At 37.9% G+C, this 17,022-nt stretch overlaps 2 protein-coding genes across 2 annotated transcripts; both read right to left on the reverse strand.

The window, feature by feature from the left end:
- Positions 1 to 805: 805 nt before the first annotated feature.
- Positions 806 to 1,753, reverse strand: LOC128380415 (phospholipase A2-like). The gene is made up of 4 exons (XM_053340228.1): positions 1,705 to 1,753; positions 1,445 to 1,592; positions 1,206 to 1,339; positions 806 to 924 (listed from the first exon to the last, which is right to left on the reverse strand). Exons 1-4 carry the CDS (start codon positions 1,751 to 1,753, stop codon positions 806 to 808), a joined length of 450 nt encoding a protein of 149 aa, XP_053196203.1.
- A 2,596-nt stretch (positions 1,754 to 4,349) lies between these two features.
- On the reverse strand, positions 4,350 to 11,061 carry prkab1a (protein kinase, AMP-activated, beta 1 non-catalytic subunit, a). The gene is made up of 8 exons (XM_053339708.1): positions 10,994 to 11,061; positions 9,015 to 9,197; positions 8,735 to 8,904; positions 8,309 to 8,402; positions 8,054 to 8,168; positions 7,592 to 7,725; positions 7,202 to 7,270; positions 4,350 to 6,246 (listed from the first exon to the last, which is right to left on the reverse strand). Exons 2-8 carry the CDS (start codon positions 9,162 to 9,164, stop codon positions 6,169 to 6,171), a joined length of 810 nt encoding a protein of 269 aa, XP_053195683.1. The 5' UTR covers positions 9,165 to 9,197; positions 10,994 to 11,061; the 3' UTR covers positions 4,350 to 6,168.
- Between the last annotated feature and the right edge of the window lie 5,961 nt (positions 11,062 to 17,022).

Genomic DNA, 17,022 nt, shown 5'->3' on the forward strand with positions numbered 1-17,022 from the left:
CAGTGTTATGATGTTATGATACAAATAAATATATATATATATATTTATATATATAATGCTAACATTGCTATTATTAATTACTAATTAGTCTTAGAACATTACAGGTCATTCATAAGGTCACACTATTTTTGGTCCATGTTAAGTAAATATGAGTCAGTGGGAGTGAATATTGAAAGTTTCTTTCACATCAACATCAGGTCTGATTTTATAGTGTAAAACACTATAATCCCCATTCATACCTAATAGAAACAAAAAAGAAATGAAAGAAAATGCCAAATATGTTTTCTTTTTTTTCTAAGAAATGTATTTTTATAACATATATTACATACAGTACAATCACATACAGGACATTTGACAGACTATATCTTAAAGGCTGACAGAAGAAAATAAATAAATAGCAGAAAATATACTACACTATATATTTCATCACCTTTTACACCCAAATCAGAACAGAGGGTGGTGTAAACATAGGCAGCATGACTGAACACTACAAACACCACAAATTAGACCATTATGCCCTCTGTTGGTAACTTGAGTTAAGTTCCATGAATAAATGATCACTGGGCAGGATCTGGGGTAAAATGAGAGAGGCAGATCTAATTGTATTTAATGTCTGGATTTCATCACAATTAACAAAACCACAAGAGATTTTGAGCAAATGGAGGGAATGAAGGATACAGGTCACCAAAATTACAGCACAAGCAATTTACTGTCCCATACAAAGATCATACTGTATGTGACTGAATGGATGTTTCATGCTGAGATGAGACATACATTTTTCATTTGATACAGTTTACAGAGGTTTTTAATGGCATTGGTCGCTGGGCAGGTGCTCATGGTCAGGGTTCCAGTGTGATCTGGCAAAACACTCAGCGGCCTTCCTGTCACACTCACAGATGAACATCTCACATTCTGTGTTGTCGTCTGAATAAGAAAAAGAAGAAAGCATTAATTACACTCTGACTACCATAAGGCCAGTAACCATGCCTGTAAATGAAACATAATGTTTGTCATAAATATTGGCATTAATCTGCTCTGAAAAGTCAGTTCATTTTGAGTTATAATTTACCCCTTCTACGCTTATTGTACAATAACAAAAAAAACAAAAAAAGTATATAGTGATGGAAAATAAAAAAGGTATTCCTGTAGATTTTATGAAAACAAGAACAAAGTAATCAGACCAAGTGATCTTATGCTGTACTCACTGCCACAGGTGACCTTCTTGTTCGCCTCGTCACAGCTGTAGTCATAGAACTCGGTGTAAGGATTGTCAATGATGGGCCAGCAGTCATCGTGCTGCATAGCATCGCTGTAACACTGGTCATGCACTTGGCAGCACCTGCAGGTAAAAAACATTTGAAACGGACTGCATACGTCTGTATTTGGTTGGGTTTTTTTGTTGTTGTTTTTTAATGTCATCTGCGTATGAAACAGAGTGAATTACCTGTCCAGATCATCCACAGCTGTGCCAGAGCCTCCCTTTCCACAGTAACAGCCATAGTCAGCGTAGTCAAAAACAGGCCAGCTATCAGGCATCACACAGAGGATCATATTCCTGAACTGGTTGAGTGCCTTGTAATCGATTGACTGGGCTGAAGCACAACAAACAGAAGACATAATCATAATTGTGTTTACACTGTGCTAGATGATGGATCTAGTCACAACCACCTTGTGCATAGCTTTAAAGTCTCTAGTTGTACTCACCAGCAGAGAGCCCGATAGCCAAGAGGCAGAGAGTCTGAAGGGTATTCATCCTTTTAATCAACAGGTCAGTCACAGAGTACTGCTTGAACTGAGATCCTCTCTTTATATATCAATTGGGATCTGCCCTGTCAGCTGTTCATACGACACAGGGTTACGCCCCTCACGATGCCCAGACTCGGAGATTCAAACACATATGAACATGTGCACAAGAAGGTAGAAGCTCTCACGCTCGGTGAACTTTGAACTATTATGTTCTGTTTAGACTACCATTGCTCAGCCTTGGCAGCGAGGATCCATGTAAGTTACACTAGATCATTTATTAAATACATTTGAAATATATCATCAACTTCAAACATGTAACCATCAAAAAGGTTGTTTTCAGTCTAAGATCTCACAAACTTGTATGAAGATTTTAATCAGAACAATAAGGGGTGACAGAGAGCCAATTAGTGAGAATGAAAGAAGAAAAAAGAACATGAGGTAAGTGAGGAAAGGGAAATTGAATAATTAAAAGAAAATAGTAAATATTTACAAATACACTCAATAGTAGTAGTAGTACAATTACATGAAGTTAAGTGTATTCATCAAATAATACTCTAGGCTAAGATATTAGCCTTTTAATCATAAGAAAATTAACAAAGTCATTTTTGACACAGTGTTTATATAGTCAGGAACAACACATATGTTAATCTAGTTTACCCCCAGCTGGTGTCACGTCTGGAAAAGAAAAACACAGCAAACCGAATCTGTTGGAATTAAACTTTACCAGAAAAGGGAATATTGACTTAACAACTGCTTGAAAACATGTTGCTGTGAAAACACAACAAGCAGACAGCCTAAAACTTAAGTTCCAACAGACTGTGCATTATGTCATGTCTGTTAAAAAACAAACAAACAAAAAAAAGAGACAGAATATCAAAAGTTGACTTTTTTGGTGTGATTCAGTCAAAGTGTAGCTGCTGGGTTAGGAAATTGGAGCCCACTGTTTGAGTCTGCAAGTAGAATAATGTGCGTACCATAAACAAGTTGTGGAAGAACTTAAATGCATTACACAGAAACCTGACTGCACCTCATCAGATTTGGTATGAACTAGTACAGAGACTTTTTCACACATCAGCACTACTCTCTTGTGATATTCCCAACTCAAGAGTTTAGGCTCTTGTAACAGTCTATTATGTTCATGGCTTTTGATGAACTCAGGTGCTTAACAACATTGTTCATATATAACATTCTCTGTAATTAAAAAAATAAATGTAGTGGAATAAGCAGCCTTGTTGGGCATATGTGCTCTCTTTGTGTTTTCTAATCTTTTGTCTCCTTCTCAGCTCTTATAAACAAATTCACATTTACACTCGACACCTTTACAAGCAATATGGCCTAAGAATGGGTTCATGGGTCAGAAAAAGTTGAGAAACCCTGGATTTATTAACACTGTAACTGTGAATGACACATCATGATGTCCATGAATGTCTCACTGGTGTGGTCACAAGTGTAGCAACACTGCCCTGTATAATGGGGAGATTTACCGGTCATCAAGTTTCATTTGATGTCATCTGTTGCACACCAAACAGCAATTTATGAATTGCACCATTATTTTGTAATGGTTGTGAAGACGTGTTAATAAAGTCACTCAGACAGAAGCAGTATCTATAAGTGCAAACATTTTATATTTTTATCCATTGTGCAATATAATCAGGGAGGTGTCTGAGCAGTCCCAAATGTATTCTGCAGCTTGAAAATGACCCCAAACACACAGTCATAGTCTTAAAGAACCATCTTCAGCAACAAGAAGAACAAGGACACACAGAGACCTGCTCTTGAAGTCATCAAGTCAGTCTGGGAATACATGATTACACTGCAACAGTAGGTTCTTCAAGACGCACCGAACAACCTACCTACTGAGTACTTGGAACAACTGTGTGAAAGTGTACCAAGTTCTGTTCCCAGCACTTTATATGTGCTTTATATAGTTAAATAATAAATAAGAACTATTAATGGCATTACCTCTGAACACGTCCATGTATATTTGCATAGTACTGTTCATTTACAGTATCATTTGATTTAGTTATTGGACATACTGCATGTAAATTAGTCCTAAGACAAACTTGCAATGTTGTACAACACAGAATGGTCTCAATTTGTGTGGACTTGTTGTAACTTGTTATGTAATCACCTCATGTCCAAAAGAGAGAGACCAGAAATAACTTGCCAATTGACAGTTTCCACCATATGTATAAGGACATGGAAACTCCCAGACACAGGCAACAGTTTGGTGATAGGAGGAGAACTCAGTTGTTGGGAGCAAAGTGCTCAGTGGCAAGTAAACATTAGTTGTGGAGGAGAATGGTTAAGTTATTGTCAGCACATTTGTGAATTCATAAGTGATCCACACTTGTGTTGATTTTTTTTCCCTAGATACAATATTGGTTGAGAAATGACTTAAAATCCTTATGTATAAAAAAAAAAGAAAAAAAGTCTGTATACTCACAGGCTCAGGAATGTTGGTGTGGGATCCAACAATACATAAAGAAACACTTTTTTTTTTTTTTTATCATCACTGCACTCGAGTCAGTCATTTACTGACTTAACATGCAGCGCTGTTATTAAAAAGGAGTACAATCAAAAATGAAACAAACAGCACCCAAATTTGTAATTTGATCTTTAATAGAAACGTCTCACACTGGAAACATACACACTGGTGTCGTACAAAGGGTCAACAACATTTTTAATGATACTGCAATTTATTTGAATATGTTGCATCTTAACGTCAATAAATCATTAACATGTCTGATTTGAGAAGGCAGCAAGACATGCTCAAGCTGCAGGTTCTCCACAAACAAATGAGACCTCTACTGATGAGGGGATTGTCAGCTTCTACTGGCCTACAGCATACCAGAAAAATAATGGTCTAGTCTAATTTGTTTTATGGCAATTATACATCTGCGTCAGGATATGACAATGATGTAAATAGATGCTGCACGTGATACCTTGAACTTAAAACACAGTCGAGTGTTTCAGAGATCATGAAATACACAGACCATTAGAAGTACAGACTGAACCAGTCATTATCGTGTGCTGGTCCTTTCATCCATTTTGATGTGTTGGCCACATGACTTCCTTTTCTTCCCCTTGTTCAGGACATGCATTACATATCATCAACGTTTTGTTTCCTATGCCTTTTATCTATCAAGCATGAGCTGATCTGAAACTTCATAGAAAATAATAATCCTAAAAATTAGCAAATGCTGTCATATGGTCACAGTCTGCAGGGAACAACAATATCAGGTGTTTTTAGAATGTATTCACACTGTATGGGAAAAGGAAAATTATTATGCCAGTTGTGGATCTGAGTGATTAGATATTAATATTAGATTTTTTTAAAAGTTGCACAATATTCCACTGATACATTGTCATGCTGTGTTAAGTGTACAGAATTCACTCCATACACCTTCTGCATTAAAAATAAATGTTTATCATTGTAGTGCAAAACTATTTTTTAAAAGTTTAGATCAAACTCTCTTCACAAAAAATAATGAATTGCTGTTTTGGTCTGAACTACATCTCGTAATAAACTAATATGCTCGTACTAAGTTTTGACTGGAATGCCCTGGACATAACACTGTAAATAACTAAAGAAAGAGAGTTCTTGACGACAAAACAAACCACATCATCAACCAAAGTAAAAAATATATAATATATATTACAGAATACTTCACAAACCATAGAAAAATATCTACTGTGCGCTGTGTGATCATCACTAAATAAAACTCAACAATTTCAAGACAAACAGGCAAAACAAAAGTAACAACAGTGGAGAGCTACTGCAGTGCATATTTTTCCATCTTTGATCTTGACAATAACATTCTTCTTGATTGTACCGCTGTTGTCTTCTCAACGATGCAAAGACAACAGCAACCTTGTGTATCTGAAGTCTTTTAGTCAGATTTTCACAGCGTTACCAATCCTTGTTGTTGATTATAAACATGGTGTCCTATCTGGTTATTATTGCCTCTCTACATCTAATAAGCAAATAAGCTGTTGTTGAAAGCTACTGAGGGCAGTCAGTGATCAAATAAAGGCAGATTATGTAGGATTGGCATGAGTGACAATGAGTGACATTTATCACCCTAGACAGATGTGTTCAATAACTGGATATACAATGAGTGTACAAGATATAGCAGTAGAAATTACTGACCTGTTTTAGTTTAGAACGTTTTAGTCGTTTAGAGTTTACAGTTACAAAAAAAACATGTAAATCTTTTTTTTTTCTTAAATCCTTAATGTGTTTCCTTCATCTCATTCAGAGCTGCTTCTTCTAAGTCAAGATATGGATTTAACAGGTGAAGCCTGTGAGCAATCTGTCCCAGATTCACCAGATCTCTCTACTTAATTGAAAGAACATATGAATATTTTGTACACTCAGTGTACAGTTAACATACTGTGACTTAAGAAGACAATCTTCCATCAGATGGGCTTATATAGTAAAGTGGTGACATACTTCTTCTTGTAGCGATGCGTCGCACTGAGCACCATCACTCCATCCTGTAACAGAAAAACATAACATGGGGAAAAAATTAAAACTCAAACTTTCTAGATGTTGATTTCATTGTCTTCCCACATGCATCACACTTTGCCTTGTGTTTTCTTTAAAAAAATCCAAGCCACACTTTGGGTTTAAACTACAGTCCATCTTTTACTAAATGCTTGCTTGTATCAAAACAAATCGACATTCTGTTATGTTGATGCATGACGTAGATAACTTCTGGCAAATAGCCAAGTCCTGACAGGTACTGTATGTATCCTTCATTAGTCCTTGCAGGTATGTAGCCTTCATTTGTCCTTGCAGATACGGAGCCTTAATTCCTCGTATTTAGGAACCAGTAAGCAGAACTGAAATTTTTTTTTTTTTTATCATCATGTACCCAGTTAGTTACCCAGGAATTTTGGATTTGGTTCTAACCATTGTTGGTTCCCAACACTAGATTGCAGTTGCAAAGACCACCTGTGCTGCTTTCACGTGACAGATACACATTCTAAAAAAAACATTACAGATGAAGCCAGTTAATGAGTGGCTATCTGAGCAGCTGCCAACTGATATGGAAAATACTGCAGGTGGTTCAGATGGGAAACTATGAGCACGGTACAAGTGTGTACTCTGCCTGTGTTTTATTTTGACTTCTTTTCCCCAATTTAGTCTGACTCAGCTGTTTGTATTTACATCTTGACATGCATGTTTACTTGGTTTATCTTGTCACACTGTGAGGGGAAAAAAAGGGCAATTATCTGTCCTTCAGCTCCATTTATAGCAGCTTGTTATCATCGCTGGCATTCCAGAGATGCAATCTGCCATGTGAGCTCGCTAACAATGGCAGCAGCTCACAGTTTCTACTAAAAATGCTAGCAAAGCTGATCATTTCTCAGGTGTCACCACAGAAGGAGGTGCAAAGACAAAGATAAAATTCTTTTTTGGTGTGATTCAGTCAACGTGAGACCTTACCTTAATGGAGAGAGCGTAGAGATGGTTGAGCATGACGTGGTTGGGTTCTGGGAGCAATGCAGGGTCACACTGGACAGGAGAAGAAAGAAAAAGGATGAACCAGGTTATCTTTATAACCTGGTTTATTTTGCCTGTCTAGTGTTTTCCATTTCAACATTCCTATGATATTCTATAGCTCTTTAGATACATTGCTTCCCATCTGTTTCTGATTCAACTACTTTTTTATTGTTGTTACAGTCTATGACTCATGCATTGAAACTTTGCTTTATGCTGACTTAATCCCTGATGTTAGTCTATGACTAAAATAATATTGCTTCTTAGACAAATTTGCACAAACTTGGAAATAACTGAGTGAAATAAGACTAAATTGATTGCATCACAGCTACTTACAGAAATTCCAGTGTCTTTGTTGAGGATGACTTGCAGCAGGTGAGGTGGGAGTATGGGTGGAGACTTAAACTTCTCCTCTTGTTTGGGAATATAGGCGTCCTGATGATACGGCCCGGGAGGAGAGCTGGAGAGGTCTGATGAAGGAAAGGAGGACAGCAGAGTGAGGACCAAGAAGATTACTTTAAAACATTTCCACAGACTTGTGCCTTTTGTCATACACTACCAAAAGATATCTATTTCAAATTGTGCTTTAATATTAAGATTGAATATGAGGATCAGGGTTAATATTCAATGTAGCGTTCATTGACACTGAGTGAGTGTGACGAGAGTGACAACGTACAGAAAAAAACTAAGTACTAACTAATTATTTTTTTATTATTTTTTCTGGACCTGCCTTGACACTACACTCTGTGTCACTGATACTTGACAGAGCAGACGTAACAGCAGGTTGTCAGAACTCACCTGACATATCAGAGCACTTCTGTGAGTCCACCATCAGAGCATCAAACACCTCAAAGTCTGTTTTCTTCACCTGGATGATATTGTTGACTGTACCGAGCTGACTGGTTACAACAGGCTGTTAGGAAATATGAAACAACATGTCACAACTAAAGCTTAAAAGGTATAAACCATGATGAGTTGATCTGGAGACTTTCAAAATACGACCTTGTGGATGTATGCCTCCACCCAACAAGTCAAGTTGCGAGAATTACTGACCTCAGCTGGGTCGTGGGTCCACTGGCCGTCCACGTAAAACTTGTACTGATGCTCCCCTTCAGGTAGATCAACGATGGCCACAAAGGTGTTCTGACTTTGACAGATAACAAGAGGAAGCATTTTGGACACAGGTCAGTTGACAAAGTGCTCATTTTTTAAATCCTCAGCTTTGTCTGTGATATACATCTGCCGTTTAATGAGCTGAAATGAGAGGAGTCACCAGACTTGACCATTCTTACTTCCACACACTGAAAAGATACAGTGAAAATTTGGATATCAACCTAAACATTGTATTCAAGACACATGAGTGCTTCTAGCCTCAATGAGAAATGGTAAACATTTTGCCATTATATATATTTATCATTATAACTAATAAGTTTTGTATAACAGATACCCTCTCCCATTTAGTTTAGGAGACTCGCTCACCTTCTAATCAGAGGAATCTTGTTGGCCCAGTTGTTGAAGGATCCAGAGAGATAGACCTCCTTCCCATCTCCAATCCAGCGAAACACTGTTGGCCGGTCTAAAGTAGGCGCTTTGTCATCTGCTTCTAAATCTTGCTGCCATGCGAGGAACTCCTCTTTCTCTAAAGGAGCCTGAAATAACCATCAAACAATCACTGTTAGCAGTTTATTTACCTTATGTGTAAGAATATAGTTTGGAAGAATCTATAGGCACCACATGATGGAGAATCTGTCTTACTCACTTTCATGTCTTCACCATGGAAAATATCTGCATCCTCGGGGCTGTCCATCAGGATTTTTGGCCTCTCTCCTTCCTTGATACCCCTGCTGTCCCTCCGCTGAGCCTTCTCCCCATGGCCCATTGCAGCCCTCTCACTGCTTGTGTTCCCCATGGCTTTGTCTTCTTGTAGACTGGTCCAAGGTCACTGTGAGGAGGGTTTTAAAGCCAGTCAGCAACTCAGACAAGACTGTGCAAGATCTGACATTTTAGAAATAAGGTAATCAATCATAAAAACGCTTGCTGCTACTGGAAGTATTGGCAACAAAGACCTCATCATTCAAATGAGAAAGATGGCATTTTTACACCTAAAGGCACTTAAGTTCCTATCAAGAATGATTTACATTGAGTACAACAGCAGAATAAGCTCATTGAAATATGCATAGAGCAAATTACAAGCAGCAGCAGGTCAGAACCATGTGGAAGGCCTTGACAAACCTCAGGGGGAAATACAGAATTTTTGCTCCACCGTAATATCTGACAGCTGAACTTACCAGTTCTTTGTGCAACATGATAAATACTCTAACTGTACCATCCTAAAACAATCCCTGCAGCTGGGAACTGGATAGCAGTCAGCGAAAAAGTATTTTTCCCCCGGCACCACCCATGATGCGTGTATTGTTAAGACTTTAACCCTCTTGTCACGTTAGGCTCAACATGATCCTAACATAACATTCATTTCAGCATGACGCCTCCTCTATTCACAGAGAAGCAGTGTTTTTATGTGGTTACTCTGTTTACTACAGAACACATGTGTTACATTGCTGAAGATCCTTTTAAAAGTACAACACCTTGTTTTGTTTGTGAAGGTGTATTCTTCCTTCCAGACAGCTTTGTGTTTACATTCATTTCACCACAGTACACTTGCAGAGACAAGAAATCTTCCTGAGATAGATAATCCATCACAATTAACCCATCAGTTGTGTCAGTTGCATGAGTAAGCGTGTTGTCATAGCCTTGACAAACAACGCTAGATTCATAGTAACGGATTACCTATTTCAATCACCTATTTCAGTGACGTTGCAAACTGATTTCCATGTTGTTGTGAAATTAAATGAAACCAACAGCTGCCTGAAAAGGTAAGAATAACAACATCAGGCTGAAAAAGTTGTTTGACATTGTAAAATATACTGTAACAACAACAGGATTATTCCTTCTGCATGTTCCAGTGACATTTCTTGGTGATTCAGTTTAACATCATGTGATTATGCATTCAGTGTCTGACTCTGAGTTTGGGTGGGGGCATGTTAGGCTACAAATAGAGTCACTGAAAGAGGCAATTAATTTCAAAGAAAGGTGCTACACGTCCAATAGCTTCAACACTGAGCTATTTTGATGATACACAAAGAAATGTTAGTCTTCTATTCTATCAGTGTCTGACTATGCACAGTAATAGTCTCAGTTTTGCCTCTCATAAGCATTACAGGGGAGGCATAATTTGGGATTAAAAGATTAAAATGACTCGTTTATTACAAGCTCTATTTTTACTCTCTAAGTATTAATCCATCCATGTAAAGTAAGTACTGTTTCCACCACAAAGCATACAATTTTAACAATAATTGTGAGATTATATTTTTTTTAAATGGGTGTCACTCTATGTAAAGTAAAGCTAAGCTAACTCATGTTAAAATAGGATGTGCAATGATGTAAGGTGGATTGCTTACCCCTATGGGGTTATAACTTCATTTGCTTTTGTTGACTGAACAGGAGATACTTTCGTGTTGCCTTAGTAACGTTAGCTACGAAAGGTTTAGTTACACTGTTTACCAAAGCTAACATTGCGCAGCTAGCGGCTAACATCAGTGTGTTGTGTCGCAGGGGCTGGCTGGACGTCCTGTTAACCCAAACGGTGCAACCTAGAAATAAAACATATATATATATGTACATATATACACACATTGCACTGACTATAGTTAGAGACAGTCGTTTTGTTTTGTTTTTTACCTGAGGAGCGGTCACCGTCGTAGCTGTCAGTGTTAGCTTGTCAGATCCATTTCACCGGAGGACTAAACTAAACAAACACGCCCCTCTAGTATGCGCATGTGCAAGACGTGACAGGGAAACCCGATTGGTTGGCGCTCGATTAGACGGACCGGAGGCATTTATTTTCCTAGGATGGCAAAGTCATAACCCGCCCTACTCTGATTCTGATTGGCTTAGCTGATATTCTTACCCCCTTAGTGTAATGCAGAGTGCAGGGCTCTGACCAACCCTAAACAATCTTACTCTCCATGCCTAAACCTAACCAACCAAAGCAACAAAGGCAACGAGTACTATCCAATCAGAGGCAGAGTAGGGCGGGCCATAGCCGTCCCAGGAAAAGTAAAATTGGAGGGAAAATTTGCTACACTAGTACACCAACTTGAACCATGCAGTTTGTTTATACAGTCAATCCAATCAAGCATTTACCTACGCATCACTGCACTTATTACTAAATAAACGATTTAAATCGTAGGTAATATTAGTATTTCGTAATCAATCACATTTGGAAGTATGTAGCACTCCGTAATGATGTAGTTATGCATAGTGAACGCTAGATGGAAGCGTGGGTCAAAGTTAACCTATGATCAACATGAAAATACAGCTCCTCTGCATTTAATGGACCAGGAAAGAGGTGAGCCTGTATTTTCAATGTGTAGAATGAATTTTGATGCAGGAAAACATTTTTGGCACTATTTAGACCTATGGTAATTTATGTGACAGTGCAATATGTCACAAAAATATGAAATAAAAGGCACCAAACAGGAAAGTCAGGGGGATGGTTGTTACTACTAAACTTAGACAGTAGGCAGGAGTCAAACTAATTTGATATAGATATGATGTCTATATTATGCATATTGGTGTATAGTCTATAGACCTACATACAGCATACTGGATTATTTTTACTGAGATAAATTTTGTCTCTTGGTTTCTCTTCTGTATGTCTTTCCACTCATTACTGATTTCTGTCAGCGGAGTGTCTTCGGCTAAATTTAGGCTACCGATTGAACAATAAAACACAGCATCTTTGTGCTATTCCTGACATTTGCCTGGAGTTTGTTCAACAATACATCAGCAGTGAGTCAGTACAACCTGTCATTCACACAAAAGGTCTTCTGGTGTCCTTTGAACCATGGAATTCCAGCTGTAACAATGCATAATAAGGTTACTTTCCAAAGGGTACTTTATTCCAAACTAAGGCTGCAATGTGTTTCATGTGAGTTCTGTAATACCTCAGATATCACACTGTGTGGGGATTGCTAATCAGTGCCAAAGCTCATACAGCTGTTGCGGTCACGGTTGGCTTGATCCGTGCTGTTGTGCCAGTGCTACTATAGATGAAGCAGACTATTAATAATTATTAACATTAACAATGGCTTAGTTCTAACTTAGATGTACCACCCATACCAGTGAGCCATCCTGCAAAATAGTATGGCACACTTATTAGAAAGTAGATGCACCTGTATTGGTCCCATTTAAAATATCTGCTGCAAAACAGGCTATTGCAGATTCACAGGAAAACTTTATGTTCTCATTTTGTTTGCATTTCTTTAAAGCTGCTGCATGACTAGCTTTTTTTTTTAAAAGGTGGTTGTATATCTTTTTGCAGCAGAGACTCCCTTGGCTGCTCCGATGATAAGAGTGTGGGGTTATTTTTCTGTCCTTAATTCTTTCACTTCATGGGTTATAGATCACCTTCTGTTACAAAACCCTTTCCAATTATCTTTTTTAAAATCTTTACCACCATTCCTTAACTACACCAACTATATTTTCCACAAACACACATAGAACTAACGATGTTCAACCCAAAACACTCCAACATCATTCATCCAGACACAGGGGGCAGCAAATGTTGGAGGCTTTGGCATATAATGAGCAGCTATAAATAGGAAAAAGTGTCCAACAGAGAAGTCGGAACTGAAGGGGAGGTTAGATTTCACTGGACCATTTAAAAAACAGAAGAATTTACATTTCATAAGACCCTATTATCTAGAATGTCACAGCAGACACAGCTTCAAATTATGGGCATGGTTACAGTTGAATGCAGTGCCCAGATGTCACTCCACATAGGGTGTTTAATTAAAGAGATTACATTTTTCCCCTCACAGCCTTTATGTCTTATTATAACCAGCTTACTGTATATTGTTTTTTTCTCAGATGAGATATTATCTAAAAGAATGTGCTGTTGACAACAAGTCTGTAATTGTGTGACTCAGCTATGTTTTTGTGCCAGCAGAGTAGGAGAGAGATGTATACCTTACAACTCTTTCACCAGAACACTTGAATATATGATCGAATGAGATTTCTTTTTTTTTTTTTTAAAGAGGCAGGTATGTTAGACAACTGTCCTGGAACCAGACGGCTGTAATTGGTTCATGTCAGCTCCAGAGACTGAGTGGGCACCAAGGATGAAGTTGGCCTTGCTGTGGGATGTGATGCTTTTGCTTGCAGAGGTGGATCTAAAAATGGCTTGTGGTTGGAGAGACGGAGTAGGCTGGTATGAACATGGCATGAACAAAGAAGAAAGATTGAGATGGTAGCGGGTAAATCATAAATTAGATATGCCTATGTAGACATCTCTTCATATCTACCTTATTTGATATTTAATTGTATTTTATGATTTTTACATATTTTATCTACTTCATAAAATATACAACCTTACTGCCCACTTTGCTAATATTCTAAAACCACAAAGACTTAAGAGAAAACTCAAACTTATAGAGATGCTGTGGTCTCACTACAAACCCCCTGCTGGCTCATAAAGCTGCTGATGAAGTCCGTGATGTAACTAATGTGCTGACATTTTACCGTGGCTCCTCTCTGGCGCTGCTTCCCCAGAGCGATGACCACGCTGCCACTCTTGTTTACCATTACTCATCCCTGCTGAGTGAACCCATCTCACAGCAGCAGCCCGCTACATCACAACACCTTAGCCAACAGCTGGCTCTTATACACTCTCCGTAGGACAAGCCAGATAACCTTTATACTGCTCCTCTGGATTACTCATGGGTAGTGGGCGATGACTCACAAAGTCGCACTTGTTGCCTTGGCACTCTTAGACTCACATCTGTGGATGCAAGACACTTCACACACACTTGTATTCATGCAATGGTACCTTAATGAAACCTTTAATAAAAAACATTATAGGACAGAATTATGTAAATGTCCAGGCTTAATAGATACATCTGGTATTAATTTGCTTCTCTTTTTTTTTTTTTTTTTACTGTCCACAAATCTTATAAAAAACAAAACCAACAAAGTGTCAATCCATCTCTTAATGCTGCTTTCTGAAATCAGTATTGTGTCTGTGGCCCCAAGCTCATTGCATCTGTTCCTAAAGCTTTAAAATAAAGCACAAATATGTCATTTCATTTAAAAAAAACAATCAGTGAACATCCAGAGACAATGCATGCACTTGTTGGGGAATATTTTAAGTGGCAGATTAGTATACATGCTCTAAAGAGTATTTACAGCAGCAGAATGGTTTATGCAGACTTGAATCAAAAGTACAATGTCCATGTTCATTATAATTAAGGAACGTGTCTGCACATGCAATGTTGTGACTTGTTGGTCTTTTTGTTTTAATGGTATTTTATTGACTATATGAAACACATGGAATATTGTCAGATTCATCTGTCCTATAGGGAAATCATGACACATGTCACACTGTACAGCACAAATTTTTAAAACTTGTCAATTTAATTTGCTTCCCAGTTTTGCACTACTCGCTTGAAAGCTTGATTGGTCATTTGGCTTTGCATCTCCTTAAGATTTGTTCTGGTCTAGCAGACGTTTAAATGAAGCGGATGGTTTCACTGGCACTGTCCATCACGCTGAATCATAACACACCATTGCAGCTGAATTACAAGTCTGTGCTAAACTCTGTTGCAAAGAAAGTTAGAATTGTCTGCTCACTTGGCTCGTAATTTGGACTTTTTGTGTTCTTTTGGTTTCCAGTGTGTTCAGTCTTTTTTTTAATGTATATATATTTGGGTTTTGTAAGTGTGTTTTCTGGGTTTTCACTTTCAATTTACTCTGTGTTTTCCTACTTATGTGTTCCTTCCTCCTTTGTCCATGTGCTTCTTCACACCTGTCCTTCATCAGGTTATTTAGCCCTGCGTTGCCCTTAGTGTTATTCCACAGCCTCCACACCTGTCATGTATCAGTCTCGTCAGCTTTGCTCCGTCTCCAGTGTCCATCCAGTCAATCACTCCCAGCCTGCACTTGTTTCTTGTCACCTGTTCCCCAGTCCCTTGTTGAGTCTTGGTTTTCTGTTCAGTATTTGTTGGATGCTTTGTCTAATTTTGTCAGTTTTCATCAGTTCTTGTCTGTTTAGTTTCATTGGAATAAAGACATTCCTCTGCAGCCCTGTTTGCAGTCTCTTGTATTTTGGTCCACATGCTCTGCTTTATATGAGTCAATATTCTTGGCAAATACAAGCTTAAGTGTGAGCATGCTCTCCAAGGTTACATTTTGCTTTTTGTTAAAATATTTATCTTGAAGCCTTTACACAACACGAAAAAAGATAAAAGCGTAATTTGTGTCAGAAGTGGCAATATCTTGTAAGAAGTTAGAAGGAACAATCATGACTCGTAAGTGGATCAGAATTGGAAACAAAAATCAGATGTTTATAAAAAAGCAGAAATGAAATCCTCATAGAGCATCAATTTGTAAATAGCATTCACCTGCAGTACATCTTCCTTTAAAAAAATCTGAAACACAGAAACATGGCCCATAATAAATACACCCAGTACTTGTTTTCAACCCTTTTCAATGTTTTGTTTCAACCCTGTAAAGCCTTTGTTTGGAAATATGAGGACTTATACTTAACATTACTGATAAAGTGAATGCTATATAACAGGTTTTAAGCAATCTCTGTGTTTAGCCTAGTCATTTGGGTGGGATAACCTTGGATAAATTCAGAACTCAAGTTTCACATTTGACTCAGCCTTAAATGTAGCTATTAGCCAGATTCAATCACAGTGGTATTCACTGTGATTGAATCTGTTATAAAATAATTACATTCTGTGTTGTGTTGCCCACTGATTATGTGCTGTAGTGTTTAACCTTCTGGCCCTGCCTGAGCATTTCTGCTTGGCCTGTAGACTTGACATTGAGATAACAACTCTTTTGTTTTTGCTTGTCAAGGCTTTGGGAAAGGTTAAAACTTTTTTACATAGATTACCAATACAAATAACAATTGGCTGAGAAACAGTGCCATATGAGCTCAATACATTCATTATTCCAAAGCTCAACAGGCCTATTTAAGGTTGCTATGCTATGATAGGACAATTGCTACTGCGTGGAGGAGTTTATCTGACTTTAATATGAAACTTGAGCAATACGAGTTATACAAATTGTTAGTCGTTTCCATAACCAATTTTCTTATACATGTAAGCTCTAATGGTAAGATATTCTTGTGTTGTCTTTTTAACTTGAACATACCTTCCATCTCTATTGTCATTTTTTTTGTTGGTGTATGTGTTTTATTGTGCATTCATAATTTAAAAAAGGAGAAAAGACACAAAAATGCAAGATTCTCAAGGAGAGTAAATGCCATGCATTTATTTCAGCACAGTGACATCCCTCAGACAATCAAGACTCATGTCATAATCATACTTAACTCATTGAGAGGACCTGACATTGAACCTTCATTACATGCCATAAACACTACATGAAGTTCTATTTGTTACAGTATGTTTTCAGTGATTCTAGGGGCAGTTTCAAGTGAATTTAAACTGTTGTATAACCTGTAACATTATAGAATTCCATACCAACTTTTAAACAGTGCTTATGCATATTAACAAAGGACTAATGTTTACACCAGATCTCCCTTTGTCTTTCAGTGTTTCATTACATTGTCGGTTATGTGACAGTTATGTAACACAGTAATCCAACAACATCGCATTGCATCCCAGTGCAAATAATGACACTAGAACAGGACAGCAGATATTTCCACCTTGTCAAAGTGCAGCTTTGAGCACGACAGCAAC

Source organism: Scomber japonicus, chromosome 19 (genome assembly GCF_027409825.1).
Source record: "Scomber japonicus isolate fScoJap1 chromosome 19, fScoJap1.pri, whole genome shotgun sequence".
In the NCBI taxonomy this organism is placed as follows: domain Eukaryota; kingdom Metazoa; phylum Chordata; class Actinopteri; order Scombriformes; family Scombridae; genus Scomber; species Scomber japonicus.